Source organism: Saccoglossus kowalevskii, chromosome 15 (assembly GCF_978046115.1).
Source record: "Saccoglossus kowalevskii chromosome 15, keSacKowa6.1, whole genome shotgun sequence".
NCBI lineage: Eukaryota > Metazoa > Hemichordata > Enteropneusta > Harrimaniidae > Saccoglossus > Saccoglossus kowalevskii.
The window spans coordinates 13308222-13320600 of NC_140655.1; the positions used below are offsets into that span (position 1 = coordinate 13308222).

General features: G+C 37.4%; 1 protein-coding gene across 1 annotated transcript; it reads left to right on the forward strand.

The window, feature by feature from the left end:
* Nucleotides 1-7071: 7071 nt before the first annotated feature.
* Nucleotides 7072-9066, forward strand: LOC100367973 (E3 ubiquitin-protein ligase TRIM71-like). The gene has a single exon (XM_002733582.1). It carries the CDS (start codon nucleotides 7072-7074, stop codon nucleotides 9064-9066), a length of 1995 nt encoding a protein of 664 aa, XP_002733628.1.
* Nucleotides 9067-12379: the final 3313 nt, after the last annotated feature.

Below are 12379 nucleotides of genomic sequence, written 5' to 3' on the forward strand. Positions count from 1 at the left end.
AATAGTTGTTTTGAAATCCTTTGGAATTTTCCATTGTTGTGTGACTATGTATACATTTTCATCATATTGGAACCAGTGCCATCTTAAGTTCATTATAGAAAATGCCTTTGTTTTTACTCTAGTTAATATTTGACCATTTGTCAACATGTGCTTGACAGTTTACCTTATAGCTGCACTATTTAAAACCTTTACACTTGTTTTTTATATTATGTATTGTCATCAGTACAAGCACATTTTTTTAGATTACTTACTTATTTTCTTAAACATCATAAGTTGCATAAGATAATTTAATTGTATGAGTTTGCATATATAGTAGTTGTAATTATTGTTCACTGAGCAGCATTTTCTAATTTGCATATATTATTGGGTTAACTTTGTACAACTACCAGTATATGTGCCAGTATGTTTTTTCATCTTAATATAATCAGTGCCATCTGGAGTTCATTATTGGAAAATAGCTTTGTTATTTATACTTTAGTTAACATTTGACCTTTGTGAGAAGTCATTGTATGGTAATTAGATCTGGTCAAGGTTAATATTCAAGACCACTGTGGTTAAACATTATAAGATAGTAATCTACTGTAAGCAGTTGTACTTGGTACTAGTTCTCATTGTTCAGTGAGAGTTACAAACTAAGTGCGATAAGTTTCGTAAAGTTAGATCTCTAACTGCAAAATCCGTGGCAACATAATGTGACTTTTATCTTGACGTGACATTTGTAGCAATTTATGTTAAAGCGGGACGGTGGTCAATCAATTTAAACAATAATGAATATTGCATATGAAGAAGGGTCTATGCTAAGATAAATGTAATATGTGAGGTGAAGCCGAATACGTCTTTATCGATGTGCTGAATTCTTTATCCTCATTGCATGTCACCACAATGTAACAAATTTGGGGGTTGTTTATTTTTTTAAATAAATTCACTTGCAAATAGAGGTTTACTTTATCGTCTGCTAATTTAAATATATGATGTCATAAAAACCTCATATTCCGATAGTGGTGATTTATAACTTATAATAATGCCAGGGGTTGTGCAGGATACAGTGATTGTGTCATCTGGGTATATTAAACAGGACAAATTGCTCTTCAGTGATGCTCGCTTCAATACAATCTCTAAACCATTCACAAATAATACAAATAGTTATGAACTTAAATTATCACCCTGTTCACCAATCAATGATGTAAACATACTTGTAAAACCATGTTCAATTTTAACTGAATAACGCACACCATATATACTTCTAATCAAACTTGCGCGTAATCCTAGATTTTATGAGCTTTGCAAACAGTTTAACCCTAGTCACATAGTCTAATGCTTTACACAAAACAGACGTGACTCTTTCTGAAGCCAGCTTGGCTATCAAGAATCGTATCACTTTGATCGCACCATATATGGTTGGTGTTTATAATGGCTTTCGAACGGTGTTGAGGAGAAAGTAATATGATATTCCCGTCAAATTCTGCTTGCTACGCAGACCACAACACCAGATTGAAGGGGCACATCCCTGTCAATAAATATATTCTCCCTGTGTATAGTGAATTAAATCCCGGCATAATAGTTATTTTTCTTCACTGTCATCTGTTTTTTCGAGAATAACAGTAAAATAATATGGATAACATGCCGTTTTAGCAGCGGTTTCCATAGACAACAATGAAAACATATTTCCCAATTGTCAATTTTCAGTACATCTAGACATCAACAAGTACATCATAAGACAATATATCATTTTTTTTTTCACAGCATGTCACGGATTAAAATATTGAGATATATATTCTTGTCATTTGACACGATGGTATAATGCCCTGAAACAGTCAAAACATTGTATTTTATTGATCGATTTTTTTCTGAAATGTGTATGGTGATGCCATATTTTTTAATTAAAGAGCGGTCGTCGTGCCACGCATGCGCTAGATATGGGTATTGTATAAACAAAGAAGGTGACTTTGACTTGCGCAGGCCAACAGGTACAAAGTGATACGTTATCAAGCTTTAATTATATATTTTTATGTGACTGGAAAGTATTGATAGAATCACCGGCGGTCAAAATTTGATTTCGTTAGGAAGACGCATTGTATTGTGGAAAAATCAATTCGGCGCGACGACCACCGCCCTTTAAGTCATCTAATCCTGTACTAAATTCTAATCATACTGGTTTAAAATGGGGTATGGAATTTAGGTCCAAACACCCCTCCACGTCTCATACCCCAGCCGTCGGGACGGGCGTCATCAATAGCGCTATAATACTTCGATCTTTGCTTGGTACTTGTCCGTAGATTGCACATATACGTCTGTCAGTTTGATGGCAACAAATCTTTTCGTCACTAGAGGGCGCTGTGCAAACTTGTGTTGGTATTACTTATTGTCACGTTTGCTGCGGGCGCTAGAAGGACAAGATAAGATATTTTATTTGGCAGGTTTGGGACAATACAGGTTGCCGCAGCCGAACAAATAAGAATACAATCCAAACAAACCATACAATTCTAAAATTATATTAAAAACAAACTGCGCTAAACATTTAAAAATAAAATCATCAATACTACAAAAAAAAAAGAAACCGCTTTTTACATATGCGCAATTCCTGAAGCTATAAAATAGCAATGTAAAATGTAGTATAACTAAATTATTCTTAAATGTGTATTGATTTGATATTTAATGCAAATGAAGTAAGTGCTTTGTTTATAAATGTTGACATTTATTTTCTTGATATGGACATGATGGTATCAGTCATTGTTACATGCACAACACGTGTATCTCCACAGTGAAACAATGTATCATTAAATACAGGTTATTACTCTGCTGTTATATTCTACGTCACACACCAAATCTACTTTTACCATACTCACTCTATAACTCTAACAAACAGCAGTGTACTTACCAGCTTACCAGTAAATACAGAAAGGAAAATGTGTGTCGTAGTCTGGCAGTCGGGACGATTTTTTTAAAACAGTGGTGTAATTTTCAATTAAAAATAACTATTCTCTCCACTCACAACGAAATCTCCACTCACCAAAAAATCACGGGGGGGGGGGGGGTCGCCGCAAGTGGAGTTTTTAATAAAATATATTAATGGAAATATTTTTATATATGGAAATATTTTGTTTAATTCACTTGAGGGAGGAAAAATTAAATCTACCTGACTGTAGCCAGTCTATGTTTGTTGTTACGCAGGTACTCGGGAACCAAAACGGTTTCGTCTTATCGTGTATCTGCCTCGTGGATAAAGCTCGCACACGTCAGTAACTACGACTCGGACAACACGTTAGATCCATTTAAATGTCTGCTCCGGGCAGAGCTAGGAGCCGAAGTTCCCAACAAAGCCCGTCGACAACTCTTTATTTACACCTACCAAATAACCCCAGACATCTAATAAAGTTGTTATTAGATGTCTGAGAAATAACGTTGTACATTTGGAAGAATCTGAAATAAACTACGCCCTCTAGTGTCGCATTAGCCAAATGTACCACAATGTAATGATTCATCGTACATATATTGTCAACATTAAACCAATCACAGACACTTCCGTTGCGATTATTAATATCACATGATGTCACCTCCGGTAAATGATCTATGGACTTATTATTGAGATATAACTTTACAACTTTTCGCTTACGTAAGATCTGTGATATCTCTAGGTTGCAAATAACTACGCATTTCTCGGTACTGAGCCGACCGATATATCGAGTTCACCGGGGTCAACACTAGCTCAAACCGTTTAGAAAGAATTCGACGACAGCGCATATATCAAACAATGCCATCAACTCACGCTAACACGTGTATTGCCTACGTCCATCAAAATGGCGTCACACAAGCCGGATAAAATGTTATGTTTTTACAATGTTCAAAATCTGCACCCGATATTATTAGTTTCCATGCAGAATAACCGTTAATAATATTTAGTATCATAATAATCAATGTCCACCATAAGTGGATGGCGGCCAAGTTCAGTTTTACAAGGAACGTCAAACGTATCCTGTGCGTGCTGATACTCGTTTACAAAATTTGATTTGTGATTTTTCGGTTTGATACTTTCACTGAATAATGTTAAGCGTAGTTGATAATTTGTGATGAAAAGTTTAATAATCGGTTTATCATAAATGTCAGCGCCATAAAATAAAAATTGTTAGACCAATGCATCTAACAACTAACTGTCTAATTTCATTGTTATTCTCGAGTATCTTGTACATTTTGAAGAATGTCTTCTGAGCCTTGTCATATACCTTGATATAGCAAAGTTTAATTTGCTATTAGACTGGAAATTTATGCCAAGATATTTAAATGAATTAACACATTCCAATTCAATAAAATGGTTCATGATGAAATATACACATGGCGATATCCTGGTATAAATTCTCATGTGCACGAAGTCGGACACAGGCATGTAGTGTTCGTAAGATCATAGGCCTGAGCAAATATTCTGCATGCGAAAATGTCGACTAAATATTAACCGACGCATTCTTATAATTTAGACTATTCTTAAACGACCAAAAAATAAAAATCGAGAAGATCTTCTCTTTATACAAACTTTGCAAAAACAATGCTATTTGGACAGACAGGCGAATGAGCGGACTCTAAATAAGTAAATGTTTGTTTCAAAATACTTTATCCAAGACGAACATATCATTCTATACACATCAATTAACACAACATATATCATTCAATTAAACATCGCACATAGTTTACCAATTTTCAATGAGCAAGATTTTCATAATATCTATCTTTAAGTTAATTCTACTTACCTACAGGCAGTGCTTACGTCTCATTGGGCCGAAATAAACCTGGTCAAAACATTGCTCAGTAAATACCTTTTCGTATTGTTTAATCCTGCATATGGAGTGACTTGTGTTTGTGCATGTGTTTGAGAGCGCTGTCTCTTTTCTTTATACTCGTCTGAAACAGATTCTGATACATATGTATCTCTCAAATTCACGTACAAATTCTGCACCGGCGTCGAAAGTCATGTTAAATATTGTAGTTGTTCGACCAATCTATCACCAGCTAATGATGTATTTATGCTGTTGACTGGTGAATTTAAGTCGTAATTTATCTATGATAATTTAATATCATCAGTCTGTAACTTGACATCAAGCTGAACATGGTTATTTTGGTGAATATATTCAATAATTATACTTGATCAATTGCTGTACTTGTTATATTATATATTCTTTTTTCATTTTTTATATTTTACTGAATAGATGTGTTTCCTGAAATAACCAAAATGAAAGACTAATGTAACAGAGAACAACAAGAACACGTCAATCACAGCGACGATGTATCAGTCGTTTTGTCCAGAGAATGGTTTGTTTGAAATTGTCATTGAAATACGTTCAAATATAAATGTAGAAAATATTGATTAAACGATAAAACTATTGTAAATTCATAGTAGCCGCTGCTGACATAAAGCAAGTAAATAACACCGAAAACGGCATGGTAAGAACTCTGTTAAATCAACGTAAAATAAATAAAATAAGCTAGTGACACCGAACAAAATCGGCCGCAACGATTTCATTGCTGTCACATCGAGTTTGTAAAACTAAACTCCCCTAAATCACTTACCAAAACGCATACCAGTGCCGAAAAAGTTCCAATCCGTCCTATTACAACACTGGCCCCATAATTTTAAAATAATCTTGAATTGCAGTGAAACTTGCTGATACATAGGGTTGCTAAGGGAGTAAGCCACTGAAAAATAGAATTTTTCCATCTCGTGACAATATTTCGATTTTTTTAGCACGTTGTCCTGATCCGAATAGATACCACTGGGGGCGCCCTACTGATTGCTGGAATGTATACACAGACCCATGACACAGACCCGTCCGTGCCCGTCCATACACATGTCTACACAGGTATATTGAAAGCAAATACGTAAATAGACTGTGTTCACTAATATGCCTGAAAAATAACTGCGCCCTCTCCACTATTATCGCATACTTCGTGTGGATATTATTAATTCTCCATTTTTGATGAATATTCTTGTCATATTGGGGTAAATATTATTGTTTCAAAATTGCGTTAAAAACTGTTGATTGCCCAGTTAGGTGGTATGTACATTCGTCGGGTTACCCACCATACGATGTCTCCACTGTCTTTATTCTGCTTCTGTGTGTGATTCAGATTACTTACTGAATATGCATTATATGCAGGGGACCGCACCTCTACCAGTAAACAGATTGCTCAATTATTATTAAAATTATAAATGTTTTAAAATTGCTTATGGCAATTTCCATGACGGTCACATTTTACAGAATTGATTCCACTAGAACAATAATAAAACAAAGCCGATGATACTAAACGACATAAATATGTGTGAATGAAAGAATGTCGGATAAAATCTGCCTACTCGAGCTGTTCCTCCCACGGATTTGCCTAGACTTGTACGCAAGAATTGTCTTCGTATTTAGCTTTCAACCACCATGTACCAACTCGGTGAAACCTCTAACCCAGTTTCTCGAAAATATGCCAGTACCCAGCATACAAATAACTGAAGTTCCGATATGTACGCCGATTATAACCACCTGTATGCTTAACCTAGTACGTAAACAATCATTGAATAGTCAGGCCATCGTGAATCGAGCACATTGTTTGAAATCCAATTTTATTTATTTTTTTACTACAAACTACGATAACACCCATTCTCGTTCCCTGGGCTTCTCTACACTCGTGTGTCACTGATAAGTCATCAACCAGACAGTAATTCACGATACTCCAATTTTAAACTATTAATTGTTATTTAAATCTTATGAACACAAAACACAGACGATTGAACAGGATTGTGTGCGCCACAGTCCAAAACAACAGACTATGTGTGAGTGTAGCTTTGAAAAAAAATACGTCTCATTGAGTCGTTACGCCACTACAATGACATGGCACTTTTCTGACACATTACTACATTATATCTATTTGTTAAGGGTACATTTGGATAAGTTATTGGTATTTAATTATAATAATATTAATATATCAATTTAACATATAACCGCCCAGTGGCCTCCTTACTGTACATAGTTCAACTGTCCTATATTAGTATGCGGGTAGCATATTAATTACGTGCAACACTGAGACTGAACGCCCATGATGGCTGCGTCCACCATTTTTTCCGAGATTTGTGACCAGTTCTTGCGTTGCAAACTATGTGAGGGTGATTTCAATTCGCCTAAATTGCTTCCGTGCTTGCATTCGTTCTGTCGAAACTGTTTGGATGGCTTGCTGAAAAGCGACAGCAACGAACGTTCGCTTAACTGTCCTGTGTGCAAACAGTACGTTTCATTGTACGGTAAACATGGCGTCGACGGTTTACGTGATAACGAGTTCATCGCCAGCCTCACCGAAACTATGGGCATGCTTCAGAAAATCCGTAACCCAGTCAATGCGATTGTCTGCACTTGCTGTTCTGATGGGAACGAAGCAAAATCATACTGCCCCGCCTGTGATGATTTTCTATGCGACGATTGCGTTGGGGCCCACGGCCGACTGAAGGTGTTCAAGAACCACGCCTCCGTGCTTTTAGATGACATCCGTTCCGGGAAATGTACCGAATGTCTTCTAAAGCACGATAAAACACAGGTATGCAAGGTCCACGATGGCGAAGTGATGAGATTCTACTGTAAGACATGCGAGAAGCAAATATGTCGTGACTGCACCGTTCTTGATCACAAGGAACCCGACCATCGCTACCATCGGCTTTGCGATGCCATATCTGAATGTCGCGAGGCCCTAAAAAAGAATCTGTCGGAAGTGAAGATGAAAATATCCCTGGTGAACAATTCTCTGAAAGCCGTTGCTAAATCACAAAATGAAATCGCACAAGGAAAAGAGAAGACAATAGAAAAAATTCATCTAGAAGCCGAAAAACGTGTTGACGATATAACGAATATGCGAATCGCGCTGGAAGGTCAGGTCAACGCACTTTCGTCTATAAAAGAACGCCAACTCAATGATTTGAAAGATATGCTTGATCTCGAATTGCTCAAACTGAACGGCAGTTTTGAATTTACTGACATTATATTGAAAATGGGTATCGATCGCGATATTTTGGCAGGGAAAACACAAATGGAGCGAAGATTGAAAGAATTGGCAGAGACTTGCGTAGAAGCCAACATGGTTGTCGATACGGCGGTTAAATTTATCGGTAGCTATGCCACTCGTGCGACCGATCCTTTAGGCAAAGTGGTCGATGAAAGCGGTACCACGGTAACTGTCGACGGTCCTTTGAAATCAAATTCCGTTCAGTACTCCTGCCGACTATTATTTGAATTTGGAAAACGAGGTTCTGGCCCAGGAGAGTTTTGCGACCCAGAAGGCGTGGCCGTTACCAATGCGGGCGACATAGTCGTAGCGGACAAAGGCAATAGTCGTCTTCAAATATTTGATTCGCTCGGAAATTATAAGTTTCAATCACCCGCCCATATGTACAAAACTCCTACGGACGTGGCCGTAAACCCAGACAATGATTTTGTAGTCGTCGACTATGGATTACGATGTATTAGAATCACATCTCCCGACAAGTGTCACGTGACCATCCGTAAAACGGACAGTTCCGACTCCCCTAAAAGCCCAGTCGATGACGATTTCTGGAACTACCTTCATGGCATTACGGTCGACCGTATCGGTCACGTCGTCGTCTCGAGTTCTTGTCATGAACAGTCCCACATTCGCGTGTTCACCCCCTACGGCACAGAAATCTGTCGCATCGGCGAAAAAGATAAGCTCGACCGTATTTTCTACATGTGCACCGATTCCAGCAATGAAAATATATTGGTGTCCAACCACGGAAAACGCCCTCTACGTAAGTATGACATCAGAGGCCGCGAAATATGGTCAACAAATCTTCCGGGTCATTTTATAACTGGAATTTGCTGTGATGACTTGGATAACATGCTGACAGTGAGTTATCGGACAGGACAGATATTACTGGTTCACAAAGACGGAACCCCCGGAGGTATTCTCGCGGAAGGGCTGAGTCATCCGGAAGGCATTGCCTTTACCAAAGACAAGAAGTTGGTCGTAGTGGATGGAGGCCACAATCGCGTTAAAGTCTACCAGTATCGACGAACTGGAAGTAATGCCTAAACCAGTGGCACAAGTGATGTCTATTGTTCTAATTGTATGTCATTGGTCGTCGATGTCTTCTTGTTATTTTTCCCATCGCATATAAGTATTGGTATTAACTAATAGGGATGAACCATTACAACTCTGGGGGTAGAATTGGAGGAGAATTGCATAGGAAATATCAAGAAAAAATCCTGCAGAAATCAATAATGGAAAAATTCGGCACTCCGATATCTTCGTGAGAAAATATATTACAGTGGAAAGCAAATTGCAAATTCTTCATGGATACAAAATAGCACCAAACTAAGTGAAGGAAAAATATATTTTGCACAGTTTTTTTCATCCCATAATTTCTTGTATGTTTATATATAGTTATTGTGGAGCATTTGCTGTTTGAAAATGATCTACACATAGGCGATTTTTCGTTCACTGTGAGATCTCGCGTAATGCGTGATGGGCGCGGGCCGAACGTCGGTTTGATTTTGAATGTCAAAATCTTTGCGTTAAGATACCCTTACTTCATTAAAATTGACCATCATTAAATGTGTATAGCACATTAATAAGCGTGGAAATGCACCCCAAGGTGCGTTTGTCGAACCCCACGCGATGTTTTGAGGTCAATACAACGCTATGACCTTTGTTTGTTCTGTTTTCAGGTTCAATTTTACGCATAACGTGGGATCTGCAGTGAACGAAAAGTTTTCTATTCATTGATATTTCCGATATTCTTCAATCCAATTTTCCATTAAAATAGCGCCACCAGTCAACACAATGTGTAATTTCAGGGGTTTTCCTAGAAAAAAACTGCAAGAGGGAGCACTGCAATTCACTCCCTACAAGGGTGTGGAGTTTTTGATAATTCTAAGTTAAAATGAAGCATTCTATGGCTTCCTTGGGGCCAAAATTACTATCAGACAGGTCACAGTTGACGACTGGAAGACTGTGGCCACATGTAATCCCTTGTCAGTCAGAATGTTATGTTTGCCAGAGGATCTACTCTCCAGGGTGAGAGGGCGCATGTCCATGGCATGAGGGCGCTGCGCTCCTCTTTCCTTAATTAAAAAAAAACCTGAATTCAATGAGGGCGCAATTCAGTCTAGATCTACTGTAAGTTGTGCATATAACTTGACAATTTAACATAAAATATTAAATCATAGACAACTCTTGTTCTATTGCCATTAATTAAATACGCATTAGCTGTCAACTTGTATGAGCAATGCTGTAATAGGCAACCAATGTCATAAATGCATCAGTGTACTAGAATCTAGAAATATGTAAATTAATCGAGACGTTTGTAAATTACGAAATTCAATATATTCCGCAAATCAGAATGTTTTCTGTAATAATATTTACGCGTAGTATTCATGCTCGCAGCCACTCTCCCTTGCAGAGTCTTCTTGGCCTAGGGAGCCACAGAGAATCGCAACTAGTGGACGTTCCCTAGCGTCTCGGCGACGGAGAATGGCACGCAGTATCATGTAATGTACATAAGATACTACTAATGACTACATTTTAAATATATTTATCAATGAAATTCAACCAGCACGATGAAGAGCGTATGGCGAATAATTCCAGTGTAAAAAATGAGTTTAGTCATATGTACTCTCTTTTGTGTCATGTTTATGTAGACTCAAAGATGACTTACATCATAACTTCCACTTCAGAAGAGGGGGTAAATGTAACTGAATGATCAATCAACACAGAAAACAATAACAGTACTCACTGAAACGCGTAAAAACAATATCACAACAAGAACACGGTTTAACGTTAGTTTAGGGCTTGATTACATTACTATTTGTAATGTGCTGCTATACTCAAAACACATTTGTGTTTCACTGAGTAGCATGATGACTTGCCTCTCGTAGCGTGCTGTCAAAATATTGAATCAAGTACTTAGCCAAGGAATATCGCATCGATGGACATTCCATTAAAGGGCGGCAGTCTTCGTGCCGCGTCCTGTTCGATATGGGACTCATAGCGACGTATACAACGCGCGTAAAATACATTGTTCATTTACATGAAATTTGAACAGGCGCTGCGCGACGACCACCGCACTTTAAAATGTACTTCATCCTCCATATGACTTTAGTTACTCGTGTCACGTGTTAATGAGATCAGCGTATTACGTCCTACTTGGATGTTTCGGATATAGTCATTTGTACGTTTACCCATCTTATCGATAAACTTACCGGTGTTCGTAACCCAGCCACTAATCTATGATCGTGTGTTACTGATTAACTAGCATTCCAAAGCAGCTTGAAAATTGAATAAATTTGACGTAAGAAGTATTTGTGTTTGTCAACTTGAAGAATATGGGTAGATAATCTTTGGTAATTATCCCATATAACCAGACGTTTTGTAACAGATTGAGCAAGACAACGTATTGCCTCTATTTATATCTTTCATTGAGAAAGGAGTTTTTGGTTATATTGAAAAAATACAAAAGATTACGATTACCTACAACCATTTCTAACCATAACAGCTAACGTTGTTTGGTTTTTGTTTTGTTTTAGTTTATGTTAGCTGTTCATTAACCACTGTCATGTTTTTTTTATTGACAATTTGTTGGCGATATATATTTTTTTACAATTATTTATTTTTTCAATATATTTTGTATCAGTTTTTCATGTACTCAGTCACACTGATTTATATTCATCTGTACATTTACAGTGTGTTGTCAATATATTTATTTTGATTCGTTATTTTCATTGACTTAATTCAATTGTCATTTATTGATCTGACATTTTTTACAATTATTTAATTTGTACTAATTTTTCATTTGTGGATTTACTGACAATTATATTTTTTCTGTACGGTTACACTTACACTAACCCAATTCACTTGCCATCTGTAGGCACACTTTTCATTTAAGGTAGAATTCTACTCGTGTAGTTTGCACATTGTAGCGCATATAACAGTAACAGTACTCCAAAATTTGTCTATAATTAATACAAAATGTGCACTAATTTGTTCATTGGTAATTTTTTGAGACAAACTTCAAGTAAAATGCACAAATATATGCCACACTGAGAGTCACGCACGTCAACAGAAAGCATATTTTGGCGTATATCCCATGGAATGGTAGACGCATATTATGTTAAGCAATAACCCCCACCGAAGGCGGGTATATCACGAGATATTGCACAATTCACAGCATACATGTGTATGCACGATCCGCGGGCGAGTGCATATATGGAGTGAATTGTGCAATATCCTGCGGCATACCCAAATACGGCGGGGGTTATTGCTTTATAAATATACTGTAGTAAGCATTTGCAAGGTTATTTACCCTAGAGTTGAGACCGAGGGTCTACGCAATCCGCCAATGGCTTGC

Bases quoted from the DNA above. Each gene is read 5' to 3' on its own strand.
- LOC100367973 (XM_002733582.1), top strand. From the start codon at position 7,072: ATGGCTGCGTCCACCATTTTTTCCGAGATTTGTGACCAGTTCTTGCGT.